Genomic DNA, 25,216 nt, shown 5'->3' on the forward strand with positions numbered 1-25,216 from the left:
GAGAACTACAGAAAATAATCTCTGATGAACATTGTGGATAATGTCTTGAGAGGAGAACGCATTTCTGTTTCCAATTTTGCCATGTTGTTGTCTTCTGATGTATACTTCTATCCATTGGAATCACAGCTGCAAGTGTTTTCTCCTGGCAAACTTTTACTTTCATTCTACTATGAAAATTGTTTGTTGAACTGGGGATATAGCTCAGCTTGCTAGCATGCCTGTAGCTCTGAGTTCCATCCAAGGTACTACATAACAAAAATCAAAAAACAAAGCCCAAAAATAAAAAAAATAAAAAGAGAGAAACTAAATTGACATCAGAACTTAGAACATTTCTTTTTGGTCCTTTTCCTCATGTATTCTTACTGCATACTTTCTTATCTATATCATTAGGTTTTTTTTTTTCTTTTTCTGTCATCATGGATTGTAATCACTGTATCTACAGATCCTTTTCATTTAATTACGTATGTGTCTTGATTTTAAAATAATTCAATATGTCTGATGATGAATTTTTACATAGATGAATCTTTTTACTGTAGCACAAAGTACATTCTGTATATATGATTATAATTCTTAGAAAAGCATATCCAAGAATAAAATGATAATCAGAAATTATTTATGAATTATCTAAAGTTTATTTAGATCTGACATATTTTTGTATTTCTTTCAATATAGGGTTTATCAATTTATGCTTTGTATATTGTATTTATGTGTTTATATAGATTATATTTTTTCTTTTGACAGAAGTAGACTATGCTCATTAAATAAAGATTACAATAAACAATATAAAACATAACATAATAAAGCAAGCTTAATGTAGTATTCTACATGACCATAGTTAAATTTTGAGCACTTATCCTTTCAGCCCACTTATGGGCTTTGAATTATTTTTAATGGCTTTAACACACAAATCACATGATATTGTATTATTTTGCACTATTTTCATATGACTTTATTGAGTAAGAATCAACCCAAAGTTAGTGTTTTATATACGTCACTTTGACATTTGTATTCACTGAATCAAGTGATTATAGTAACATTTACGTAAATATTGACTTACATTTGGGCATTTAAATTGCTTACAAATTTTTGCTACTGAATATTATAATTTTATGAATGCATTTGTGCATGAAACAACCCAATTTTATTATTATTTTCTCAGAATAATTAACCAGAAAGAAAATCATTATCACAAGGAGCAGAAATATAGGAAAGATCCTTGATGCCACATAGTAATTATTTTCTACTTGTAAATTACATTGCCATTAGCAATATATAAAAGTGCCAATTCCACTGAACACTTTTTAGCATTATGCAGTCCTAATTTGTGAAATTAATGTGATTCTGCTGGAAAGAATAGAAGTGAAGCACAGAGAATAAGTAAAAGTTTAAGGGAGGGAGAAGTGAGGGTAATGTATAGCATAGGCACTGCACAGACTACCTTGAAGTGAGGAAGATCTTGTGCCACAGAGCTGGAGTTTTTAAGAAAACTGTGTCCTTGTTCTGCTTTCTTTGTGAGGGCTCAATGTTCTGGTTTATAGGGTGATTGTGACATTGTTTTGGTAAAAGGATAGAATCGACTGCAAGAGAAAATGATAGCATTTTTCTGAAAACCATAGTGCCCCTGAGGGACTATAATTAGTTGTAGCTGGGGAAGGGGTCTGGTTTTACCAGACTCCATTCCTCTGATGCTTATCTGTTTGAGTTAGGGCTCCTAGGATTTTAAGTAATAATCCCCTCAAGGGGTTATAATTCTCCACAGTTTGGGGAAGGTTGGATATTCCATATCTCATTCCTAAATGCTTGCCTGATTGTGTAACATTTCCTGATGTTTCTGTTTTATGAATCTCTAGGGAATTGATCCTCTCAGCAGTCTCACTTTCCTCCTCAATGTTGGTGATCCTAGCTATAAGGCTGTCTTGCTGGTAGACTTTGTACATTGGGCCTGAACTATGCTCTGAATGTGCTGGCTGAGAACAGTTTGGAAGTGCAGAACTGAAGCGGTTTATGCAGGTAGCTTCAGCTTGCAGGAGCTCACTTGGTTCTCAGTGAGTACTTTGAGGTTTGTCCCTGGTTGAACTAAGCCTCATTTCCCTCTACCTACGTGTTTATGTCTAACTAACCTACCAAATACAATGAATATCCTTATTTATGCAACTCTCTTGTCCTTTATAAACATTTATTAAAGGGAAGATACTAAGACATCCTCTCTACTTTAAAGCAGAGTCATATTTTAACTTTTAAGACATAATGCCAAATTAAGAAACTTAGGAAGTTTATAAGCCATTAATTTCATGAGGATTTGTTTATTTACTAACTTTACTTTTTAGGTTTTTTTTTTTTCTTTTTCTTTCTTTTTTTTTAGTTTCAGTAATTCGTGATATAATCAGAATACTAATATTTTCCTGTCATATTTTCTATCCTTTTATAGATGACATTAAACATTATGTAGTGTAGTCACCTTCATCAAACTGTTGATTTATGAAAGATTGCTGCTTAAGAAGATCTTTTCTTCTTCAAAGTTTTTTTAGTTTTTTTAATCCTCTGATAATACTGCTTAATGCTGTTCAGTTAATATTATTAGAATCTTATTTTTAACTTCATTTTTTCCATCTATCCAAATGTTGTTTTGTGTAAAAATGAAATATATACATATATCCTGTCTACTGATGTGAAGCAGAACATTTACTATGTTATTAATTTTCCACATATGCCATGAGTCTGCTTCAGAAACCTTTATTCTATTTCACTTATACCACTCTATTTTGTGGGAACAATCCTACATTGTTTAAATTTGTAATGGTGGAGTATAGGATATATGTGTGCATATCAGTTATGTGGATGTTAATTTGCATACATACATATTTACAATATAAAATAGAACATGTGTATTTTATTCAGGGAAAAAAAAAACATCTAATAGTAATCCTTTATCCTTGGTTCCTAGAAAACAACTTGTTAAATGGTAAGAAATTTATGTGGTTAGATGTCTAAATACAAAAGATATGTTAGAATATATATCTCTTGTCTATATTTCTTATTTGCAGTTTCTACACTCTTACAATACCCTCCCTTCCTCATAAAACTAATGTTCTTAGCTAAGCATGGTGACACATGACTGTAACCCCATGACTAGGAAGGCTGAGGCATGAGGATTGCAAGTTTGAGACCAGATTCAACAATTTAGAGAGGCTCTAAGCAACTTGGTTGGACCCTGTCTCAAAAATAACAAAATAAATAGGGTTGAGGATATAGTTCCGTGGTAAAGCACTCTAGGTTCAATACCCTATACCAAAGACAGAGAGAGAGAGAGAGAGAGAGAGAGAGAGAGAGAGAGAGAGAGAGAGAGAGAGAGAAGAAAAAGAAAAACAACTGCTATTCTGCTCTTCTTCTGAATTTTGGTTTGGGAATGGGAGAAGGTAAAGAGAATTGAGTTAATTGTTCATACTTCCTAGTTCAACAGTAATTATTAATATGAACAACATCCCTTTTTTCTTTTATTATTTCACTGATTCCTTTTATTCATGTTTGTACTTTAATTCCCTTTTCCAAATATTACAGTGAAAACATCTTACATATTTAATGTGGCCCTTATTTCACTGTAGGATTTGTGAATTAGACATTTTATTTCATATTTTCATTTATATAAATATCCAAATAACATACAACTCAAATTTTATCTTTTTTTTGTTTGTGTTTCTATATGAATTTTAAAGACATGTTCATGTTTTCCTATGTATATCTAGTACACTGCTTTCTAATTACAATTATCCATAGGAATCTATAACTATAGTCCATTATATTTGACTTAATCACATTAATGTGCATATTCATGCGGCTTTTTTTAACTTTGTGGATTGGTTGCTGGTTGAACTCAGATAGGATGCCAGTGATGGATGGTAATCTTTCTAACTGGTATGCTCCAGAAGGCTGCTGGCTGACTTCTGGTTGGTTTGGCAATGAGAAGTCTGATGGAAGATTAAAGGAAGGACTGAGAGCTGAGCATGTAGCCTCCACCATGAGCTCCTTATCTGCTGATTTGTGAGAGACCAGCTATTTCTATAGACAAGAGTTCACAGATCAACACAAAACATATCTCCATAAAATTCCATACTTCCAGGGTCTTAGCAATGGTTGAAGCTTTATTGTTAAACTCCCCATATTACTACAACTATCCTTTCTCTGTAAACCAACCCTTTATTGTGTTCTCCTTTTTTTTATTCTTGTTGTAATTTGCTGTTTTTCTTATGGGATACAGACTAATATAAATTGTCTTCAAGTGAAAGTCTGGTGTAATAAATATGTAAATTATTAGTTAAATACATTGCAGCAACATTTATTCCTTCTCCCATCTTTGCAGAAGTTCCTAAAGACCCTTTTCGAAAGCCATAATGTACAATTGTAAGAACTCTGCTTCACTATAATTCACATTGGGGATAGAGAACATTTATTTTCTCTCCATTTCCTTCAGAAAATTTCACATAGTGTACTGCAACTAGTGGATTTGGTCATGTAGGGTCTAGAACCCAAATTGTATAAAACCTGACTCCTCGTCGAGCTGCTTTTTCATTCATTATTTCAGTCTTGCAGGCATAAAATGGACAATTTGATAATAATTTTTGATTAAGTAGTGTGTTTTAATTTTTTTACCTACTTTTTTTCTAATTCTTATTCTGTACTCAATAAACTGTATCTCTGTCTACTTACTCCATTTCTTCTATATCATCTTTGATCCATTTATCAATTTCTGCATAAAACACAATCTATGAGAAAAATGTGTAAAACTGAGGAGGCTGCTCTTTTCAGATGTTCATGTGATTTTTACAAACCCAGTTAGGAAGAACAACCAGTCTTTTAAAATGCCATCTTATGGTTTAGTTGTCAGTTTAATATCCTGAATTCTTAAGCTATTCAGAAACAGGTAGAGGACTTCAGCATGTGAAATACAACCTAAAGTATATATTGTGTGCACAGAATTTTTAGTAAATCTGATTTTTTCATATATTTTAGTTGCTAGAGATCAGATTATTTACTCTGAAATACTATAATTAAGTTATCTCAATTTTTACTGGAAGAATCAGTCTTGCTACATATTAGAATGATAGAATACAAGAGAAGAAAAACATAAGGAATTTAGTATTCAGAAACATATTCTAATTTTTTTATGAAAAAATTCTGGAAATGAAAGCTGAAAAATAAATTAATGTAGCTACAATCTTCAGTGTAAAATCCTAATAATATGTCTACAAAAGTCAGGTAGAAAAGTATCATATTATTTATTTTAGCTTTAGCTTTTTTTATACTATGTTTTGAAAGCAGCAACTCGAAAGTGTCATAATTTTGCAAACACAGCTAAGCATCGAGATTACTCAGAAACCATCCTTGTTCTAGTTATAAACCTTCACTAAATGTGGCAATTCTAGTTCTCTGTGCTTGGCCTCTCCAAATACAAACACAACAACTCTTTATGAAGAGGTGTGTTTTACTGAGATATTTATGTGAAGTTCAGATAAAAACTAAATCACCTAGTACTTGAGTAGAAACAGAATTCAGTCGTTTCTCACATGGGTCAGTGTGGCATAATAGAAAACAACTAAATATAAAGGAATTTATAAACTGGTGAATGATGGTTCATGTCAGATTTATGGTTTGTGTCCATGAAAACACTGTCAGTTGTTATAGAATGGAGCCGTCATTTTAGTGACATATTGTGTGTAGGTTTGTATTAATATGTATTAGTAGTTTGTATTAATATGTATTAGTTTTACATATTAATTATGTATGGAAAGGGGTTGTCATTTTAGTATCTTCCAACTGGAAAAAGATATAATTTGATTAGAAAACCAAAGAAAATAATCCTGCCTACTCTTAACTTATTAGGTAATCATCACTTGATCATGTTTTAGAGGTAGGTTTTATATGTAAAGTATACATACAACTAATTCTAGGGACCAAATTCATGAGTTCTGGAATTTTATTTGAAAGAATAACATTTCAATAATGGGCATTAGAAAAGTTTTGAGAAATGCTTTTGTTTTTTATGTGGATTGTAGCACCGTTGATTTTTATGACAGGATATAGTGTTTGGATAAACCAATGCTCAAATACACCCCAACTTCCTCTCACTACTTTCCATTTTCATTTGTCAATATGTATGCAAGGTTTGGAATTGATGTCTGAAGTGGTGCAGATGATGGTGTTGAAGAAGAATATCATGGGGGAACTGAGAGTATATGTCTGGTTCTTCCCGGCTTTTGATATGAACTGGGTCTGATGGTTTAACATTAAAACTTGGCACCATGAGAACTGTTTCTATAAGAAGTTCCAAGGACTCTGGAAATAACAGTGAGAATAAGCAGTGCTGTACTTAAGACCCAGGAGAAAAAAAATAATTATTAATATGCAAATTGACAGTATTTTTTTTACTCCAATTTTAAGGGTATCTGGGATCATATGAGAATATTGCTCTTGGCATTGACCTTAGAAAATTTATATTGAACATTAATTGCAATCATAAGTGTCCTTCAGTAGCAAGTCAGATAAGGAATTTGTAAATGAAATAGCAGTGAAATAACGTGGCAGATGTTGTGGGGTGACTGTGACTGAAAATAGTCTTGTGAGATTTTGGGTGAACAGACCCATTCAAGAGCTGTCTGGTGGGAGGGACAATGGGAAACTCATTCATTACTAAAATTTCAAGAAATGAGTAAGTCTTTCCTTATGTCATCTGCAGATCTTGGAGCACTTACTTATATCAAGTTTCATAGTGTTTAAACCGACCATGCTTTTATCTAATATATATATATATATATATATATATATATATATATATATATATATATATATATATATATTTATTCTCTGCCAAATGGCTTCCTTTGCAAGACTTCTCAATTGCCATGAAATAAACACTAACAGCAACTCTCCAGAAGATTTCCTAGATTTCTAGGTCCTAAAGTCAACCACAGGATTTTCTGTGATTTTGAAGGAAAAAAAAAATATATTGAGTAAGTCAAATATCTATTCCAAATCCAATCATCTGTGCTAAGCTTAGGTTTACTCAGTACATCATGGCCCAGTGCATGATATCCTCAGCAAGTACTCAGGCAGAACCTTTAACAGAGGTAGAGTGAGAGTGAGGAATGGTAATGAGCATCTGTAATTCCAGGTATTTGGGAGGCTGAGGCAGAGGATGGCCAGAACCTAGCAATTATAGAGCTTCTTGAGCATTATAGCAAGATCCAATTTCAAATGAGAAAAAGCAGTGGAGTGAGCTAGACTCTAATCTTAACAGTGTTAGAGATTTTGTGGTTGGATAAGGTGTGAACTGGACATACATAGTGTGGATAAAAATGAGAAGAAGAAGAAAAACATGAATTTGTATTGTTAGTAGGATCTCTCTAATATTTGTCAATGGAAAATATATTCATGAGCATTTGTCGATTTTTCATTGCTATAAAAAATGCAAGAGTCAGATAACTTTATTTTAAAGAGAGGTTTATTTAGCCCACAGATTTGCAGGCTGGAAGTCCAAGATCTGGTGGTGAGTCATATTAGTATATGACACTACAATGACAGGAATGTCTTTGGGAGGAAAAAATCACATGACAAAACAAGGAGGCCAGAGATATTGGGATCCCACATTCTCTTATGAGAGCATACTTCCAGTGACTTTCCATTAGGCTCTGGCTCTTAGAATTCTACATCACCAGTAGTATAGTACCAAACTAAAGACTAAGATTCATACACATGATCCCTTGGGAAACAAATGACATCCAAAGCATAACATCACTCTTTGGTTATGATATATATTTATTTTTAACATCTGGAAATACTAGCTATGCAGAAAAGTTGACAATAAGTTTGCTTTTGTTTTTCCCATCCATGGTTTACAATATTGTGTTGTCCCAAAGAAAATATTTTATGGTATTTATAATGGGAAAATAATGCTTTTTAAGATATAAAGAACTGGCAATTTTCTGTTTGGTGATATATAGGCATTAACTGTTATTCTCAAAGAAAGGTATTACTTTTATCCTCTTCTGCTGATGAGTAAATTGAAGACTTTCAAAGACAAGGACTTCACATAAGGCCATATTTACATATGGTCTATTGCACTGAAAAACTGATCATGAAACGAAGTCAGCCTGGAATGAACAGTCCTTACTGAGTCAAAAACAGGAGTATTCTGTATATGACTTGTTTCAAGACCATACTTTGAAGCATACAAACAGTAATTAAAATTGAATCTTCTTATACATTATATAATACACTATACGGTATAGACATACAAATAAAATTGGAAAAGAAAAAAATTCACTGAGTCTGACAATCCACACAATGCTACGCTGATAGAATACACTTTTCTAGTGGCAATAATTTTTTAGTAAAAGAAGTGGTTTTTGAGGGTAAGTTCTAACTCTCTCATTTCTCAGCATGCAACTTCTCATATACATTCTGATAAATATTAGACAAACTATGTTAGGACTAGTACTGTGCAGAATTTTATTATACTAAGCAGGCATGAAAGTTGAGAGCCTCGTAAATATTAATCACAGTCTAATGAACAGTGGGAGACTTCTGAATATCAATCTGTACTAGGGGGAAATTTTGAATTAGAGACACACTTCCTAACCAATAAATCAGTGGTAAAAAATTGAAGACATTCTCATGCATCTGCTTATGTAGCTCCTCTCTAATCCTAAAGGAACAGAGTGTGTGGATGCCAAAATAGATGCAGTTTTATCACCCCACATAGAGCTTCTGCATTTTTAACTGGACTGGCTTTTTCTTTTCTTTTCTTTCTTTCTTTCTTTTTTTAAATTACCTCCAAAAGAGGCTGGATTGTATCACAGAAAACTTACACACATTCTTTATTATCAACGTTAAAATAGTTCAGGAGTACAGTGAGCTTGTCTCATTCTTTCTCATTAGCATTCAAAATTCATTGCCCAAAGGGACAAGAATATTCAAGGTTAAAAGGAGAGCTGAAATGCCAAAACTTGATTGGCTTATGGCTTTTATTAAATGAGCCTATTACTGCTTTTCCTCTGAGCTCATGTACAATTTATATCAGAAAAAAGAATTATGTCTTCCATTATAACTAATAATTTCACAACTAATGTCAATACATCTACACACCTACATATTCTTGATGATTATCCATTAGTGGAAAAGTATCATTTTTTTCTTTTACAAAAGCTGGAAATAATTACTTGTTAAGTCTGATAACAGACACTGACACTTATGATTTTATATTTTGTGTGCTGGGAAACAAAAACATGGGATTCAGTTCCTAGGTTGAGGTTCTTTTACTCAATAATATTTAGAAAATATTTAAAATTTGCAATATACTTCTACACTAGACATTAATACCTTAAGGAGAATATTTAGAAGATAAATTAATATAGAAACAATATGAATGCTTCTTAATACTCTCATAATTTGGATAAAAATTGCATTCTGCATAGGTATGGTATGAGCTGTGTTTACTGAAGTAAACACATTGTGTTAAGAACAGAAAAAAAGAAATTTCAGAAATAGTGGATATTATTAAGAGATACACTAGAATTAGTATTTTCAAGTCTACCATTACAAAATGCAGAAAAAATAATCACTACTAGATTAAATAATGTGAAGCAGAATGCTATTATTATTAATTACTGATAGTTTTTTTATTTGTTTAATCACTCAAAATTTCTAGACTCATTATAGGGAGAGTGGTGTTGATTCTCAATATACTCCCAACGCCTTGCATTTAGTAGCTGTTCAGTAAATATTTATGAATGCTTTTTAAAGGGGTAGCAATACATTGCAGTTTTCCTTTCTTATAGACGAATGTTTATTGTTATCTTGACAACACATAGTCTTGTCACACATGTTCAAATACAGCTGAAACAGGAATATGGTTTCCTAACTCTAGAAAACAGTTATAATTTGTCACACAAAATTATATTACTTTACTAAATTTCTGTGCTTATGTTCTTGCTATCATCCACAATGATATTTATTGTTTCTATACTATTAAATGTGAATTTATTTTTAAATGTGAATATTTACATTTGAAATCAAATGCAACATATTTTGTTTAATATGTTGAAATGAGTTTTCTCATATGACCTTCCTGTGATAATTAGCCTACAGAAATGACACAGGGTACAATAAAATGATTGACTATCCTTAGAAATTGTATTGTTTTGTTTTATTTCATCCTGGTACACACAATAAAGTCATCTTAGTTTTTACTTATGAGCAAAATCGGTAGAACACTATTTCCCTGACTCTTATTGTTAGAAGCTTTTTGAACCATTAGGGAGTAATCCAATCAATATTGTTAACACCATAAATAAATAAATAAACCTTCACAATCCTGATGGTCAATATCTGTTTTCAATGTAATGTTCTTAATACTCTCTCATCATTTCATTTCCTGTTTAACTTATTTTTTCCTGGTAATCTGCTTGTGTTATTGCTCTGAATTTCAAAATATATGGCTATTTGCCACAGGACTTTGATAATTTGTAGCCAATATTCAGAACTGTAAAACAGAACTAATTAAAGAGAAGAAAAATTAATTGGCTTTGGTAGAAAAATACCAAAGTTTTTCATTATTCAATATAAGATAATCAGTACAATGCAAGTATATCATTAAAAATGATAACAATATAAACCTGGCAAGGGTGAAAAATAAAACTAGTATTTAAAATTTATAATAAAACTGAAACCAAAGCAATTCTAAAAATTAGTAAGTAGAAGTCAAATATTTTAATACCTCAAATTGCATCTATTAAGATAGTTCTTTGATATAAATTAAAAGTATAAATATGTGAATAATTCTTGATATAATTGATATAATAATTCTTTGATATAAATTAAAAGTATAAATATGTGAATAATTCTTGAAATGTGATAAATATTTATTTAATAGTCAAGAGACAACATAAAGTAAATGACCTGGAGTTGTAGCTAAGTGGTGAAATAAGTCTTGCCTATCATGCACATGGGTTTGATTCCCAGCAGTACAAAGAAAAAAAAAAAGATAAATGAAGTAATTTTTTATGTGTGTGTGTGTTCTGTGTACACACACACAACACAAACATATACACATCCATACAAACACATTTTCAAGTCTTTTATTCTTCTTGAGTTTATAGTTATTTGACCTGATTTATTCAATATCAGATTTAAAGATATATAAAATAATGTTTGATTTCCCTCTCTAGGTTTAAAGCAAAATTTGTTGTAGTTTCAATTAACTGTACATATATTGCTTGTAATTGTTTTGTTTCTACAGCATGAGTGATAATTATTTGTTTGTAATGTAAGAATGACCCAGAGAAAAGATGGCAAAGATACTAAAGATCAGTTCTAACATGATTTTGACATAAATTTCTACCATAGTCAACAGTCAAAACCTGGTCTTGTGATGGACCTCCCCATAATCCATTTTCTTCTGGTAACCATATTATAGCTTCCTATCTAACTTTGGTTTTCAATCTTTTTAGGTTTGGATTTATTCTTCACAAAGATGAAGCTGCACTACAAAAAATTGACCTTGAAACCATGTCATACATCAAGACAATTAACTTGAAGGACTACAGCTGTATTCCTCAGTCTTTGGCATACACACACTTGGGAGGATACTACTTCATTGGCTGCAAACCTGACAGCACTGGAGCAATCCCACGGCAGCTCATGGTAGATGGTGTAACCGACTCAGTCATTGGGTTCAATAGTGATGTGACAGGCACTCCATATGTCTCTCCAGATGGCCACTACCTTGTCAGCATTAATGATGTAAAAGGTGTCGTGAGGGTCCAGTACATCACCATCAGAGGAGAAATTCAGGAGGCTTTTGATATTCACACAAATCTGCACATATCTGATCTGGCATTTCAGCCATCTTTCACCGAAGCCCACCAGTACAACATTTATGGTAGTTCAAGCCAACAAACTGATGTGCTGTTTGTGGAACTCTCTTCTGGAAAGGTCAAGATGATTAAGAGCCTTAAGGAACCACTCAAGGCAGAAGAATGGCCTTGGAACCGGAAGAATAGGCAAATCCAGGACAGTGGCTTGTTTGGTCAATACCTGATGACACCTTCCAAGGACTCTCTCTTCATACTAGATGGACGACTCAACAAGTTAAACTGTGAGATCACTGAAGTTGAGAAAGGAAATACAGTCATTTGGGTTGGAGATGCCTAAGGAGCCCTATTGTATAATTATTGAAGGAAGAGTTTTACAGTACATTGCACTTAATCCATTGTTTAAATTACAGCTTAACTTTTCAATTTTATATCCTAGTAAAACATAATTTACTTAATTGTCCCAAATAGATTGTTTTTAACCAATACATACACGATAATATTGGTTGATGAGAAATATTTAACATAATATTTAATAAGAAATTACATCAATCAGAGGAATCAAAATTATAATTACATTTTAAACAATAAAACAGATTTTAAAACTTAAAATATAATCTGCAGGGAATTTCAGATGACTTAAGTATCATTTCATTTTGAGGGTAATTTATCTAATTTTCTCTTTGTTCATTTGGTACTCTTAAACCAGAAATAAAAGGCTTTTTCGAAACTTAAAATTCTTAATTCAAAATATTCTGTCCCGTCCACTGTTTATAATCTTTTGTGCCTTGAAGGGAATGTCACAGGAGGAAAAGGAAGGCTAAACGCTGCATACGAACACCCTCATAGCTATAAATCTGTTGTCATTAAAAATATCTAATAGCTCTTATGCCAAATTCTGCCTTCAGTTATTTGTTTGACCCTCAGTGAAATGTCATTTGAAGGCATAAGTTGGCCTTAGGTTGTATACAGGTGGCAAATTCTTTTTGACATTTACTGTATAATCTGCAGCATGCTATAGAAAATGGGGAGGAAGGGAGGAAAAATAATTATGGTAGAAATGTTTGTAATGTTTTATCTGATCATTTTGCTTTCAGTCACTAGAGTGCATTATATTTTTAATGCAAGTTTATCTGGGATTTTAACTGCTTAGAAATGTTTTCTTCATTATTAGAAGGATTGATTATTTTCATGTAGCCTGGTGTTGGTGTTGCATAATCAGGAACTTTCACTTCTAAAAGAAGCATTATTTTGTGTCTGCTTCAGCGTGAACCGCATATATGGAAATTAACAGGAGAAAAAAAAAAACTAACTAGTAAACAAAAAACAACAAGAAAAAAAAAACCTGAGGAGAACTAATGAGACATTAGTGGCTTAGGAGAATTAGTAATAGGAGTTAGGAATAAGGGCACAGCCCCACAGTGGTGAGTAAAGATGTACTTCTCTATTGCTTTAGCTATCTAAATATAACCCATCAAATAACTTCATTCATAATCATTTCCCTAAATGACTTCTGTTCAACTCCTACAAAATTCCCAAAAGACCTTCTCGCTAACTGTGTGGTGTAGTTGAAAACCTAACTAATCCTCTTATTTGAAACACTGAAGAGAAGTAAAATTTAAAGGTTTTTTTTGTTTGTTTGTTTTGCTTTGTTTTTAAAGGGGAAAAAGGAAAGGTCAGTAGAAGTGTATAAACAAACTTAAGAGTTGGTTTTTTGAAATAAGCAGATAATTATCCAGGCTTGAAGTAATAGCTTACATGTTTTGAGATCTTTTTTTACTTATTTTTTATTTATTATTATTATTGCTAAAAATGCTCCGGGCTGTGGAAATGACCTCCATTTACTAAAGGTAATTCAATAAGGTCTTTTTTAAATACAAATTTTACTCAATTTTACATTGTGTAAAACTGCATAGAAACCTGAAATTTTATAGTGTGTAATATCTTAAGTGTATATAGCATCCTGAGCTGTGTAATACAGTAGATTTCTTCTTAGCTTAAGGAAACATTATGGGAGGTAGATTAATAAGCAACAAAAATCAGCTTATGTTTCTACTTATTCAATCTGCTTTATTTTTAGCAGTTTTTCTCCCCTGTGCACATGAATCATATAAAATATCTGTAACTTAATGATTTAATGTAAGTCTGTCCCATACATCTTTCTTTGGTAGTTTACACCACGTGGATGCTCTGTCTGTAGTCATTGCTTGATAAAAGAAGAATAAACCTTACATTTTAACCCTTGTGTGTTCAGTGAATGATTTACTGTGCATAACATTTGTTAAAATTTCTCTCAAAACTGTGAACATAAACTGATTCTCTGCATTATTTTGAAAGTGATGTGATAGGGTAGAGTTAGAAATTAAAGTGTGATTTGCTTGAGGGAAAATATTTAATTTTCCTTAATGTTTAAAAAGTCTAAATTGTTATACCCCTTCATTATTCAGTGTTTACAGAAAAGCATATATTCTATGATGCTATATTTAGCATCTCTGGTATATTAAAGGAGTAATATCAGAATAGAATGTCAAAAGAATAGTAAAGTCACATGATTGTCTACCCACTTCCTTACATAATAACCACACAAATATTGAACTTTTTCTCTGGCAGTGCTAGAGAAATTCCCAGCCTGAGCCACTTAAAACAAAACAAAACAAACAACAACAACAACAAAACATTGTAATGTTAAAATAGTGAACTGTGAACCTAAACATTGTAATGTTAAAATACTGATCTATGAACCTAAAAGGAAGCAGATGCAATAATTATGCTACAATTATTTCTGAAACACATATTTATTTTTTTTAAAAAATTGAAGGCTAGAGAAAACAATCATATAAGATATCAACTCTTTTTACATATATTTTGACTAAAAGTGTACAGCAAATAAACATCTTGTTAATAATAGCATAAATATGTGTGAAAAGTGAAATTGATGAGTAGTGTACTTTAAAAGGAGACTATAATATGGAGGAACATATTTTTAACAGGATAAATAAACAGTGTGAAGTGATAGCAATGAAAGGCAAGAAGTAAGTAAAGGTGTAAACAGCAAAGTGGGAATAGGACGCGGGAAGGTCCCTGAGAAAAACTGACTGGAGGAAATACAGATTATTGGAAAGATGGTGATATAAATAAGACTAGAAAGTAGGTTATGATCAGGCTCTGGAGGAAGAGAGGTAAAGATTGAAACCAGTTAAAAGAATTTGGATTAATAAGAGACCTAAGTATAAGCTAAAACAAACAAAAAAAGTAATGAAAACATTTTAAAAGTTTATCAGTTTCTTAATGGGATGGAAATTTAACTGAGACAGAAGGAAATCAGAGGAAAAGGTATCAGTTAGGCAGCTTTGGAAAAAACTGTAAGTTTATGATGTTTATTACATGATATTTCAATTGAAAGTATATATTAAATATAATACTTGTTGAAGAATCATCCCTGAAATGATGACAAATATGTATCATACAAAGAAATGAAAATGACAGGTCTCTAATATGCCATCTTTGACAAAAGTAAGAAAGCTATGAAGGAGAACCAGATTCAAAGGAGAAAGAGGGACAAGGTAAAAGGTAAATTAAGTTAAACTATAGAAAAACAGATTCTCAGAAAAGTTGCAATATGCATAGCATATCAGTGTAATTTTTAGGAGTCAGTCCTCCATCTGTTTAATTATATATATATGAAGTTGAAACACTTTTTAAAAATTGCACTTTAGAACCTTACCACCTTTTAGCCTCCCACTCAAAAGTTCTTCACAGAGTTTTCTTTTAAGAAATAAATTAATTTAATTGAATTTCTTATTCACTTTTTAAGATTTTACAGGGCGAAACAATATGTTTAATCCTAACTGACAACTTATCATATTATATAAATTTTAAGAACAATTTTGCTATTCATGGAAATCGGTGTAACTCTAAAAAGTGACAAAACCAGTTACAATCTTAAGATTGAGATCTTAAGGGTTCATTCTTTTTTTTTTTTTTTTTGTATTTTAACATTTTTTTTCTTGGTGCATATTAATTACACAGAATAGTGGGTTTCACCTTGGCATATCTGTACATGCACATAACATAATTTAATCCATTTAATTCTCCATTTGCCCCCCTCTTTTCCTTTTCTCCTCCCTCTCTCTGGTCTCTTTTCCGTATTCTGATGTTTTCTACTTTAATGAAATTCTCCCTTTTTTCCTCTTTATTCTCTATTGCTCCCACATATGAGTGAAAATTTAAGACACTATCTTTCTGAGTCTGGCTTATTTTGTTTAATGTGATGTTCTCCCATCCCATCTATTGTCCTTCAAATGACATAAATTCATTCTTCCTTATGGCTGAAAACTCCATTATGGATATAAGACCATATTTTCTTTATCCATTCATCTGTTGACAGATACCTAGGCTGCTTCCATAACTTGGCTATTGTGAATTATGCTGCTGAAAAATCTGGGAATCCATGTATCTCTAAAATATGTTGTCTTTAACTCTTTGGGGTAGATACAGAGAAGTGGTATAGCTGGATCATATTGTATTCCATTTTTGGCTTTTTGAGGAACCTCTAGGCTGATTTCTCTAGTGGTTGTACTAATTTACATTTCAACCAAAAATGTATGAGAGTTACAATTTTCCTTCATCCTGGCCACCATTTATTGTTATTAGTGTTCTTGATGATTGGCATTCTAACTGTAGTGAGATGGAATCTTAGTGTAGTTTGATTTGCATTTCTAAGGGACCATATCTAATATTATTTGTCCATATGTTTACCATATGAATGTTCCTGTATGTAAAGGATAAGGATAACAAAGTATAAACAACTGTTAAAAAGCTACTTTTAGTTTTCTTCCAACCATATTCTGAATATCATTTACCTTTCATGGCCAAAATATAATCTGAAAGTTATCCTGTAGGAATTCTCACCCATTGTTTTAAGTCATAGTAAAAGTTCTCATCTTTCCTGAAGACTAAGTCTTAGTCATATGTATGTTGTTTTTTAATTTTCATTTATTAAATTACATAGTCCTATTATTAAATGAAAAAGCACTCAGATTTTGTAATATTCAGCAGCAAACTGAATGTGTCTCTATGATGTTTAATGGTATTGCAACTATTTTATAGCAATTTACAGCTACCTTTGGTGAAATGAAAAAGTTTTAACATTTGATCTTTTATACAAGGGTTTAGTAATGATAAATTTCTCAATGCTTTGGGATTTGTATTCAAGTACATAATTAAATTTTGTTTATAGTACAGTTTTGCAGAAATCTAGAAAGAGTACATTGAAATACCAAACATATTCTGTTTTAATGTTTGGAAAATGTTTTGAACGACTATATCTAACTTCACATTTTGCCTTTTTAAGAAGAAAAACAACATAATTTCAGAATCAAAGGAATGTATTGCTATCATCCAGAAAAATGTGCATTATTAATGCATATAATTCTTTGATTATATTTCCATGAAAAAGTGCAGTATCACCCCACACCTGAATTTACAAACTTGTTCAAAGTTACAAAGTCCAAGTGAAAAATCTCATAATAATTAGGGTGGATATATGAAAATATTTAGTTCTTAAAAATAGTTAAATACTGATTTATTTTACTACACTTCTGTTTACCTCCCTGCTTTTAAACCACTGTTGTTCTTAATTTGGTCTTTGACCTCTGATCAGAACTATCAGCAAAGGAAAGTAAAACAGTCCAACCTTTTATCTTGTGAGTAAAACATAATTCATCACTTTAGATAGGTAAACATTTTGAAATATTACTTGTCCTGTGAGGTGATATTTATTTTGAGAAAAAGTTAATGTATGAGATTATGGATACTAAAATATAACATGTTAATTTTATATTGTTTATGAAAGTTGATTTCTAATGGAAATACCATATTGTTTTTGTTCTATATTTATACAAATCTGTCATATACCATAGAGTTTTATGTCATACAGTGACAATACCTATTGAATTTTTGTTTGTCTTAATTTGTGCATATGCAGAAATGAAGACATACCTGATAATACTGGATAATTTATTTTTAATATTCAAACATACCAAATTACTGTTCTGGAATGTTTATTACAACTAGAACCTCAATATCAATTCAAATAATAAGTATTAAAATATAAGATCTTTATGTAAGTTTGCAGACTATTTCTAAATCACAGAATCTCACATCTACTAGAGAGATAAATATAAAACAATGGTAAATTACAGGCAGGTAAGTATAAATAAAAATAATAACAACGAGTATTGACTCTAAAGACCCTATTACATCAATTCTTTTAAATATGTGAAATTATATATACATCTGAATAATGTAATAGTAAGCTCTAATGAATAAATGCATATCCGTATATATGTATAAAAACCATTTCCTTGATGTTTCAAGATTACTAATACATATTTTAAATCAATTATAAATTCAATAGAGAAAAATACCAAAAAAATTCTCAATTTATTTCATTGAACAGAGACATTAAAAATTAATCTCAATAAATACATAAACTAAAATGTACATACATTTAAACAAAAATTTGCAAACAGAATTTTAAAGAAGAAATCAAATTAAGATCTGTCTGAATTACTGATTCTCTGTATTATAAAGAAAATGAAAAAAATATGCTGCAAAACGTATGTAGAGCCAGATGTAGTGGCACATGCCTATAATCCCAGTGATTTGGGGGAGTTGAGGCAGAAGGTCACAAGCTCAAACCCAGTCTCAGCAATTTAGTGACTTCCTAAGCACCTTGGGGAGACCCTGTCTCTAATAAAATATAAAAAGAGGCTGGGAATGTGGCTCAGTGTTTAAATGCCCTTGGCTTCAATCCCTGGTACAAAAAAAAAAAAAAAGAAAAGAAAGAAGGAAAGAAAGAAAGAAAAGATTATTACATTGCTTAGAAAGCAGGAAAAAAAATAATTCCTCCAGATTGCAAAGAATCTGGCTCTCACATTTAGAACGGTACTAGTAACACTCTAATAAAAATCAAATGTTTTACATCCACAGAGTCATAATTTTCTCTGATAACTGGGCTTGAAGGTTCATCAGGTAAACTAATCTCCAGTGAAATACAGGAAATATTCACTTCTTGGCATAATATAGGAAAAAGAAGTGCCCTACAGTGGGCTACACAAAACCCCGTTGGAGGAATTCAGCCAATATTTTAACAAATTCCTGAGGGCTGTGCAGAAGCTAACTTACTTGTTTGAAGAGGCTGTGTCTTAAGACAAATGAAGAATTTATGCTCATTCTCAATGTTTTTTATAGACTGGCAATAAATGCAAACAAAAGAGATCAGAGGCATGACAAGAGATGAAGGATATCTAATGTCCTTTTAACAGGCTGTGAGAACACGATCAGCTCCTTTGGGGAGACTGACCTAACTCCCTTGCTTCAATTCTTCTCTCCAACAAAGCAAAAATATTGAATAATTAGGGGCAATCATCTGCATGACCCTGGGGGAACTGTAAGGATCTCTTGCCTCTAGGAGGAGTAAAAACAAACTTTGTTGCCTCTGAGGAAGGACTAGCAAATTCTCATCCCCATTGTCTATACACAGGTCACTATAGATTACCAAAACAGGACAGAAGACAAGACTCTGGAACAGAAGGAAGTGTCTTGTCCCTGGAATTTGTGCAGAGAAACCTGGCTCTCACATTTAGAAAGGTACTAGTAATACTTCTTTTGAATTAAGTGACTATTTTCTAGTAAAATTTCAACTCCTATAATAATTTTTTTATATCTTAAAAATTGTTATATATATATATATATATATATATATATATATATATATATATATATATATATATATACCTTATTAGAATCAAATTCAGATCTATATTAACTTAATTTTAGTGGGGTATAGAAAAACCTCGTAGCTATTCTCTTTTCATTTTGTGCTCTGTCCCAGAGCACATGATAGTAATTGTTACTTTATATCATTTATGTTTTCTAAAGAAACAAAAACAATGAGAATAAGTACACATTTTTGTTCTTACAAAATTCTTATTTACTATTTCTGGATATTTTTTATAGTTTTCTGTTAACATAAATTTCCTCATTTCAATACAATTTTGCTCTTACTTTGCTTTTTGCTTTTATTGCCAAATATGTGATACACTTAACAAAAAATATGCAAATTACTCAGACACATGATTTTTATATTAGTTAAAAGAAGAAAGGAGAAAATGTAAAAGTGTATAGTGTCTATTTCAATTGACATTTCATTATTGGTGTTTTATGTCTTTGTGTATGTGTGTATAGATGCAAACTAACTAACTATGGTCACTTGAATTCAGCCTGAAAAAATTTTTAACATTCTTGTAAAGTGAATTTGGTATAAGAAAATTTCTCTCAATTTTTGTTTATCAGGGAATGTCTTATTTTATTTTCATTGTTGAAAGATTTTTAATCAGATATGAACCTCTAGACTAAAATTTCTTATCTCTTTTAGCAATTTGAATATGTCATCCAATTATCTTCTATGCTTCACTGTTTTTGATGAGATATCTGCTGTAATTTTTACTAAGGTTGTCATGAATGTGTTTAGTCTCACATAGTGTTTAGTCTCTTGATGATTTAAGATCATTTTTCAAAATTTACCTTTGTCTTCCAATATTTTACCATATTATGTCAAGGTTTAGATGATATTTTAAAAATACAAATGGAAGGATCATGGAACTATTGAACTTTTTAATTTTTTATACTTTGTCAGCTTTTTTGCTGCCATGACCAAAAGACCTGATAAGAACAAGTTTTGTGGGTTTTTTCCATTTTATTTTTTTTCTTGACTTTTTTCAGTCATACATAATAGGATTCATTTTGACATACTTACGAAAACATGGAATATAATTTGTTCTAATTCAGTCCCCAGAACAACTTTCCCTTTCTCTTCTTTCCTCCCCTAGTTCTCTTCCATCTACTCTACTAATCTTTCTGCTATTTACTTTTTTTTTTTTTAATTTGTGTCCTGTGGGTGTACATGGTGGTGAGATTCACTCTGGTATATTTGTATATGTACATAGGAAAGTCAGGTCAGATTCATTCCATTGTCTTTCCTTACCTCATTCCTCCTCCCTTCCCTTCATTCCTCTCTGTCTACTCAAAGTGGATTAACAACCTAGGTATTCGAACAGAAACCCTGCAACTGCTAAATGTAGGCCCAACACTCCAACATGTTGGATCAGGAATTGACTTCCTTAACAAGATTCCTAAAGTGCAAGAAGTAAAATGAAAAATCAATAAGTGGTCTCAAACTACAAAGCTTCTTTACAGCAAAGAAAACAATTAAGAGGATGAAGAAAAAGCTAACAGAATGGGGGAAAAAAATCTTTGCCACCTGCTGTTCACAAAGGGCATTGATGTCTAGGATATACAAAGAGGTCAAAAACCTTAACACCAAAAAAATAATAAAATAATTCAATCAAAAAATGGGCAGAGTAACTAAACAGACACTTCTCCAAAGAAGAAATTCAAATGGACTAGAAAAAATTTAGAGGCGGAAAATTTATTGGAGCTCAGAGTTTCAGAGGTTTCAGTCCATAGACACCTGACTGTTGCTCTAGGCCCAAGATGTGGGCAGAACCTCATGGCAGAAGAGTATGGCAGAGGAAAGCAGCTCAGGACTTGGGACCAGGAAGCATATCAAATCAACATGGACAAATGTATGTGTGTGTGTCTATGTACACACACACACACATAGATAGATAGATAGATAGATAGATAGATAGATAGATAGACCCCAAAGGCACACCATCAGAAACCCATAATCTTCAGCCACAGCTTAACTACCGACAGTTACCACCTACTTAATTTCTATCAGGGGATTAATGCACTAATCATCAAGTTTAAAAAGCCTTCATAATATAATCATTTTACCTCTAAACTTCTTTGCCTTCAGGGGATTAATGCACTAATCATCAAGTTTAAAAAGCCTTCATAATATAATCATTTTACCTCTAAACTTCTTTGCCTTATCTCACACATGAGCTTTTGGGGACACCTAATATCTAAACTATAACATTTATATTATTCTTTTTCAACAAGTTTTGGAAGTAGCCATTATCTTAATCTGTTTATTTCTGTATCCCTTCTTCTTCTGTGGCAATTACACATTTCTGTGAAGTTTACTGCCTTTCAAAATATTTTTTTTTCTTTCCTTGGTATGCACATGTTTTTGTAATTCATGTATCTTCAAGTTCATTGATTCTAGTTTCATACCTACTGGTCAACCACTGTACCAAATTATTTTCCCTCATGATAACGTCCAATTTCAGAATTTTGATTTGCTTCTCTTTAACAATTCTACATTTTCAATATAATACTCTGTTCTTATTTGTAAAAAGACATTGTCATCATACATTTCTTTAATCTTTAAACATAATTTCCATTAGTTTTTGTACCTATTTATAATGGCTGCTTTGAAGTTTTCATCTATTAAGTCCAACTACTAAATCCTTCAACAAGCAGGTTCTATTGTCCAGTTTTTTTTTTCCTTTGATGTTTCCCATTTTTGCTCTTTTTTTGCATCTACCACAATTTTTGTTAAAACCAGTACATTCTAGCCAAGATATTGTAACAACTCTGGATAGTCTCTCTCCTTGGTAGTCTTAGTTTTACTGCTTCCTTATTTATTTGCTGATTGACTTAACTGAACTACTTCAGTAAGAAATGGATTTCCCCACAGGACATAGAATCCCATTTGTTCTCCTATCCCTTATTCATCTTGTACCTTCTCCCTCACACTTACCCTCTAGTTGCATAGCTCTCCTCTTCTTATAAGACCTGAGTTGGATCTTAATACTTTCCATTTATCCTACACAGGAAGCTCCCCTTATAAATTATTTCTTTACATACTTCAAATACCTGCTTTCCAGAATATATCACACTTTCCCTATGAAAAATTAGAAATTGCTCTTCACGTTATCCAAAATATGCTTATCCAACTACTAATTCTTCATTTCCATTTTATGAACATCTAGTATGCTATATAACCAGGTCTGTTTTTATTTCCTGTATCATGCCATTTAACACTTATTTTTTTATCTCTTTATACCACATCCAGAACAGAGCCTAGTATACAGGAGGCATATATTAGTCAGTAAAAATATGTGGTGTTATTAAATGGCTATATTTATAGACTCTTGTCCTTTATTTATTTATTTTTAATCTCTGTAGACTGTATATTTAACTTTTTGAAATTTCAAATCATTAGGGAAAAATGGATGTTATTTAATTGTGATAAGAAAAAGAAATATACAAATGTGGGTTTTCTTCTCATTCTCTAATGTATCAACAGTAATAGACATAAAAAGAACATTTTGATAGATGGTATAATTTTTAAACTTTTGTTATCAATTTAAAAGTAATTGCTTATGTAAAGATAAAGTTTACTTTGTTAAAGTTTATTCTCTTTCATATATAATTGAATCAAGATTAATATACAACATATTGTAGTTATTAATACATGCAGCTAACAACTTTCCTATAAGAAGAATGCTTATATGAGATAGACAAAGAACATTACACACATGGTATCCTATAGAAATATCCATATAAATTATTATGCCAAAGTACCATTTGGGCATAATAATTATTATTTCTGTCTTGATATTAATTTATCAATTCAAGGGTTTACTATTGAGTGTTGAAAGAACTATTATATTATTTCAACTTATTTTCATTGTTTAGAATCATGTTTCCCACCACATCTAACAGACATAGCTTACCTTTGAATTCTTTTATGTTATACGCATAAAATTATACACTGTGTTATCCAACTATATCCAATCTCTTCTTCCACTATTAGCACACATTCTGTTTTTGTTAATATTGTTAATTTTGATTCATTGGACTGAGAAATAATTTTCGCAAGGTCATACTATTTTAAAGAAGATATAATACAATGACAAATAAATACATTGATTCTTATAGTGCTGAGGTATACTATTTAAAAATTGTGTTTTTTTTAATTTTCTCAGAAAATTACTGTCAAAGTTTATTCTTCAAAACATTTATATACTTAGCTCCTCCCAAAATTTTTGTTTCTAAAATCAATGATTTTCATATATATTTTCATTTGTCAAAACCAAATCCTGATATATCTATTAGTCTGAATCTAGGAGAAATATGCTTTTTGTAGGAGGAGAAGCATCCATAAGAACAGAGAATTCCAATATTAGCTTTAAAAGAGACTACTTGAAAAAGAGTGTGAAGAAAATTAAGATATGGGTACTTTTTAATACTGTGAAGATTTTGATTCTAAGATCAATGAAGCCAATAAGGTTAATTGTAGAACAACAATTTTATCAGAGAGCATTAGGTAAAGAAACATCTAAGAAGAGGCTACCTCATGTCAGAATAAACAACAAACACAAGCATCAAAAATTACGTTTTCATGGGGACCCCTGAATCTAGTTTGAACAGACTGTAGAGCAATTTGTCCTTCTGGGCATTGCTACAATATCAAAAGCAGCCAGCAGTTGGTGGGGTCGAACAGCTGGGTGTCATACCTGCAGAGATAGACAGCTTAACAGAGAATTCATGCAAAGAAATAACCAGAGAGAACCTCATTAAAACCCCGTCTCATTGTACAGTGATTGTGAAAATACCAAAGGCTGTACCACTGAGCAGTGGTATTAATGGCTTAATAGTGGGGGACTACATTTCACTACATTAGTCCAACTAAATTTCTAAACAAACAAATGATCATCAAGGAGCTCTGTTGAAGGGTATTTGGATTTGTTACAACATGCTATCCAACCAATCCTGCTTTTAACAAAAGGGAAAAAATGGAAATACAAGGTAAATAAAAATATGAGTTGTAAAAGGGGAAAAAAATCAAGCAAGAAAACTATTTGTGACAAGGTCGAGCTGTTTCATTTAACAGGAAGGACTTCAAAGCAGGCATTATAAATATACTCAAGGAACTAAACAAATAATGCTTAAATAAATAAAGGGAGATATACTGACAATGTCCTATCAAAAGGAATTGAGGGTTGGGGATGTGGCTCAAGCGGTAGCGCACTCGCCTGGCATGCGTGGGGCACTGGGTTCAATCCTTAGTACCACATAAAATAAAATAAAGATGATGTGTCCACCGAAAACTAAAAAAATAAATATTAAAAATTCTCTCTCTCTCTCTCTCTCTCTCTCTCTCTCTCTCTCTCTCAAAAAAGGACATTGAAATCATGTCACATTAAAGAGAAATAAAAAAGGAAATCAATTGAAATTATGGAATTGAAAAGTAGAGTAATTTAAAAGAAAAACTCATTAGAGAAACTCAAGAGATTTGAGCTGGCAGAAGACAAAATTAACGAGTGTGAAAATCGATACAAAATGATCACCACAAATAATGATCATGCACT

At 31.6% G+C, this 25,216-nt stretch overlaps 1 protein-coding gene across 3 annotated transcripts in view; it reads left to right on the forward strand.

Annotated features, from left to right (window-relative positions):
- Fstl5 (follistatin like 5) overlaps positions 1–12,204 on the forward strand; it is a 721,807-nt gene extending 709,603 nt beyond the window's left edge. For all 3 annotated transcript variants that reach the window (XM_071614852.1, XM_027926695.3, XM_071614853.1), the window contains one exon: positions 11,502–12,204. In XM_071614852.1, the coding sequence (XP_071470953.1) occupies positions 11,502–12,204 (703 nt within the window). The remainder of the gene's footprint in view (positions 1–11,501) is intronic.
- The last annotated feature ends 13,012 nt before the right edge of the window (positions 12,205–25,216 follow it).

This window comes from Marmota flaviventris, chromosome 7 (assembly GCF_047511675.1).
Source record: "Marmota flaviventris isolate mMarFla1 chromosome 7, mMarFla1.hap1, whole genome shotgun sequence".
Classification (NCBI taxonomy): domain Eukaryota; kingdom Metazoa; phylum Chordata; class Mammalia; order Rodentia; family Sciuridae; genus Marmota; species Marmota flaviventris.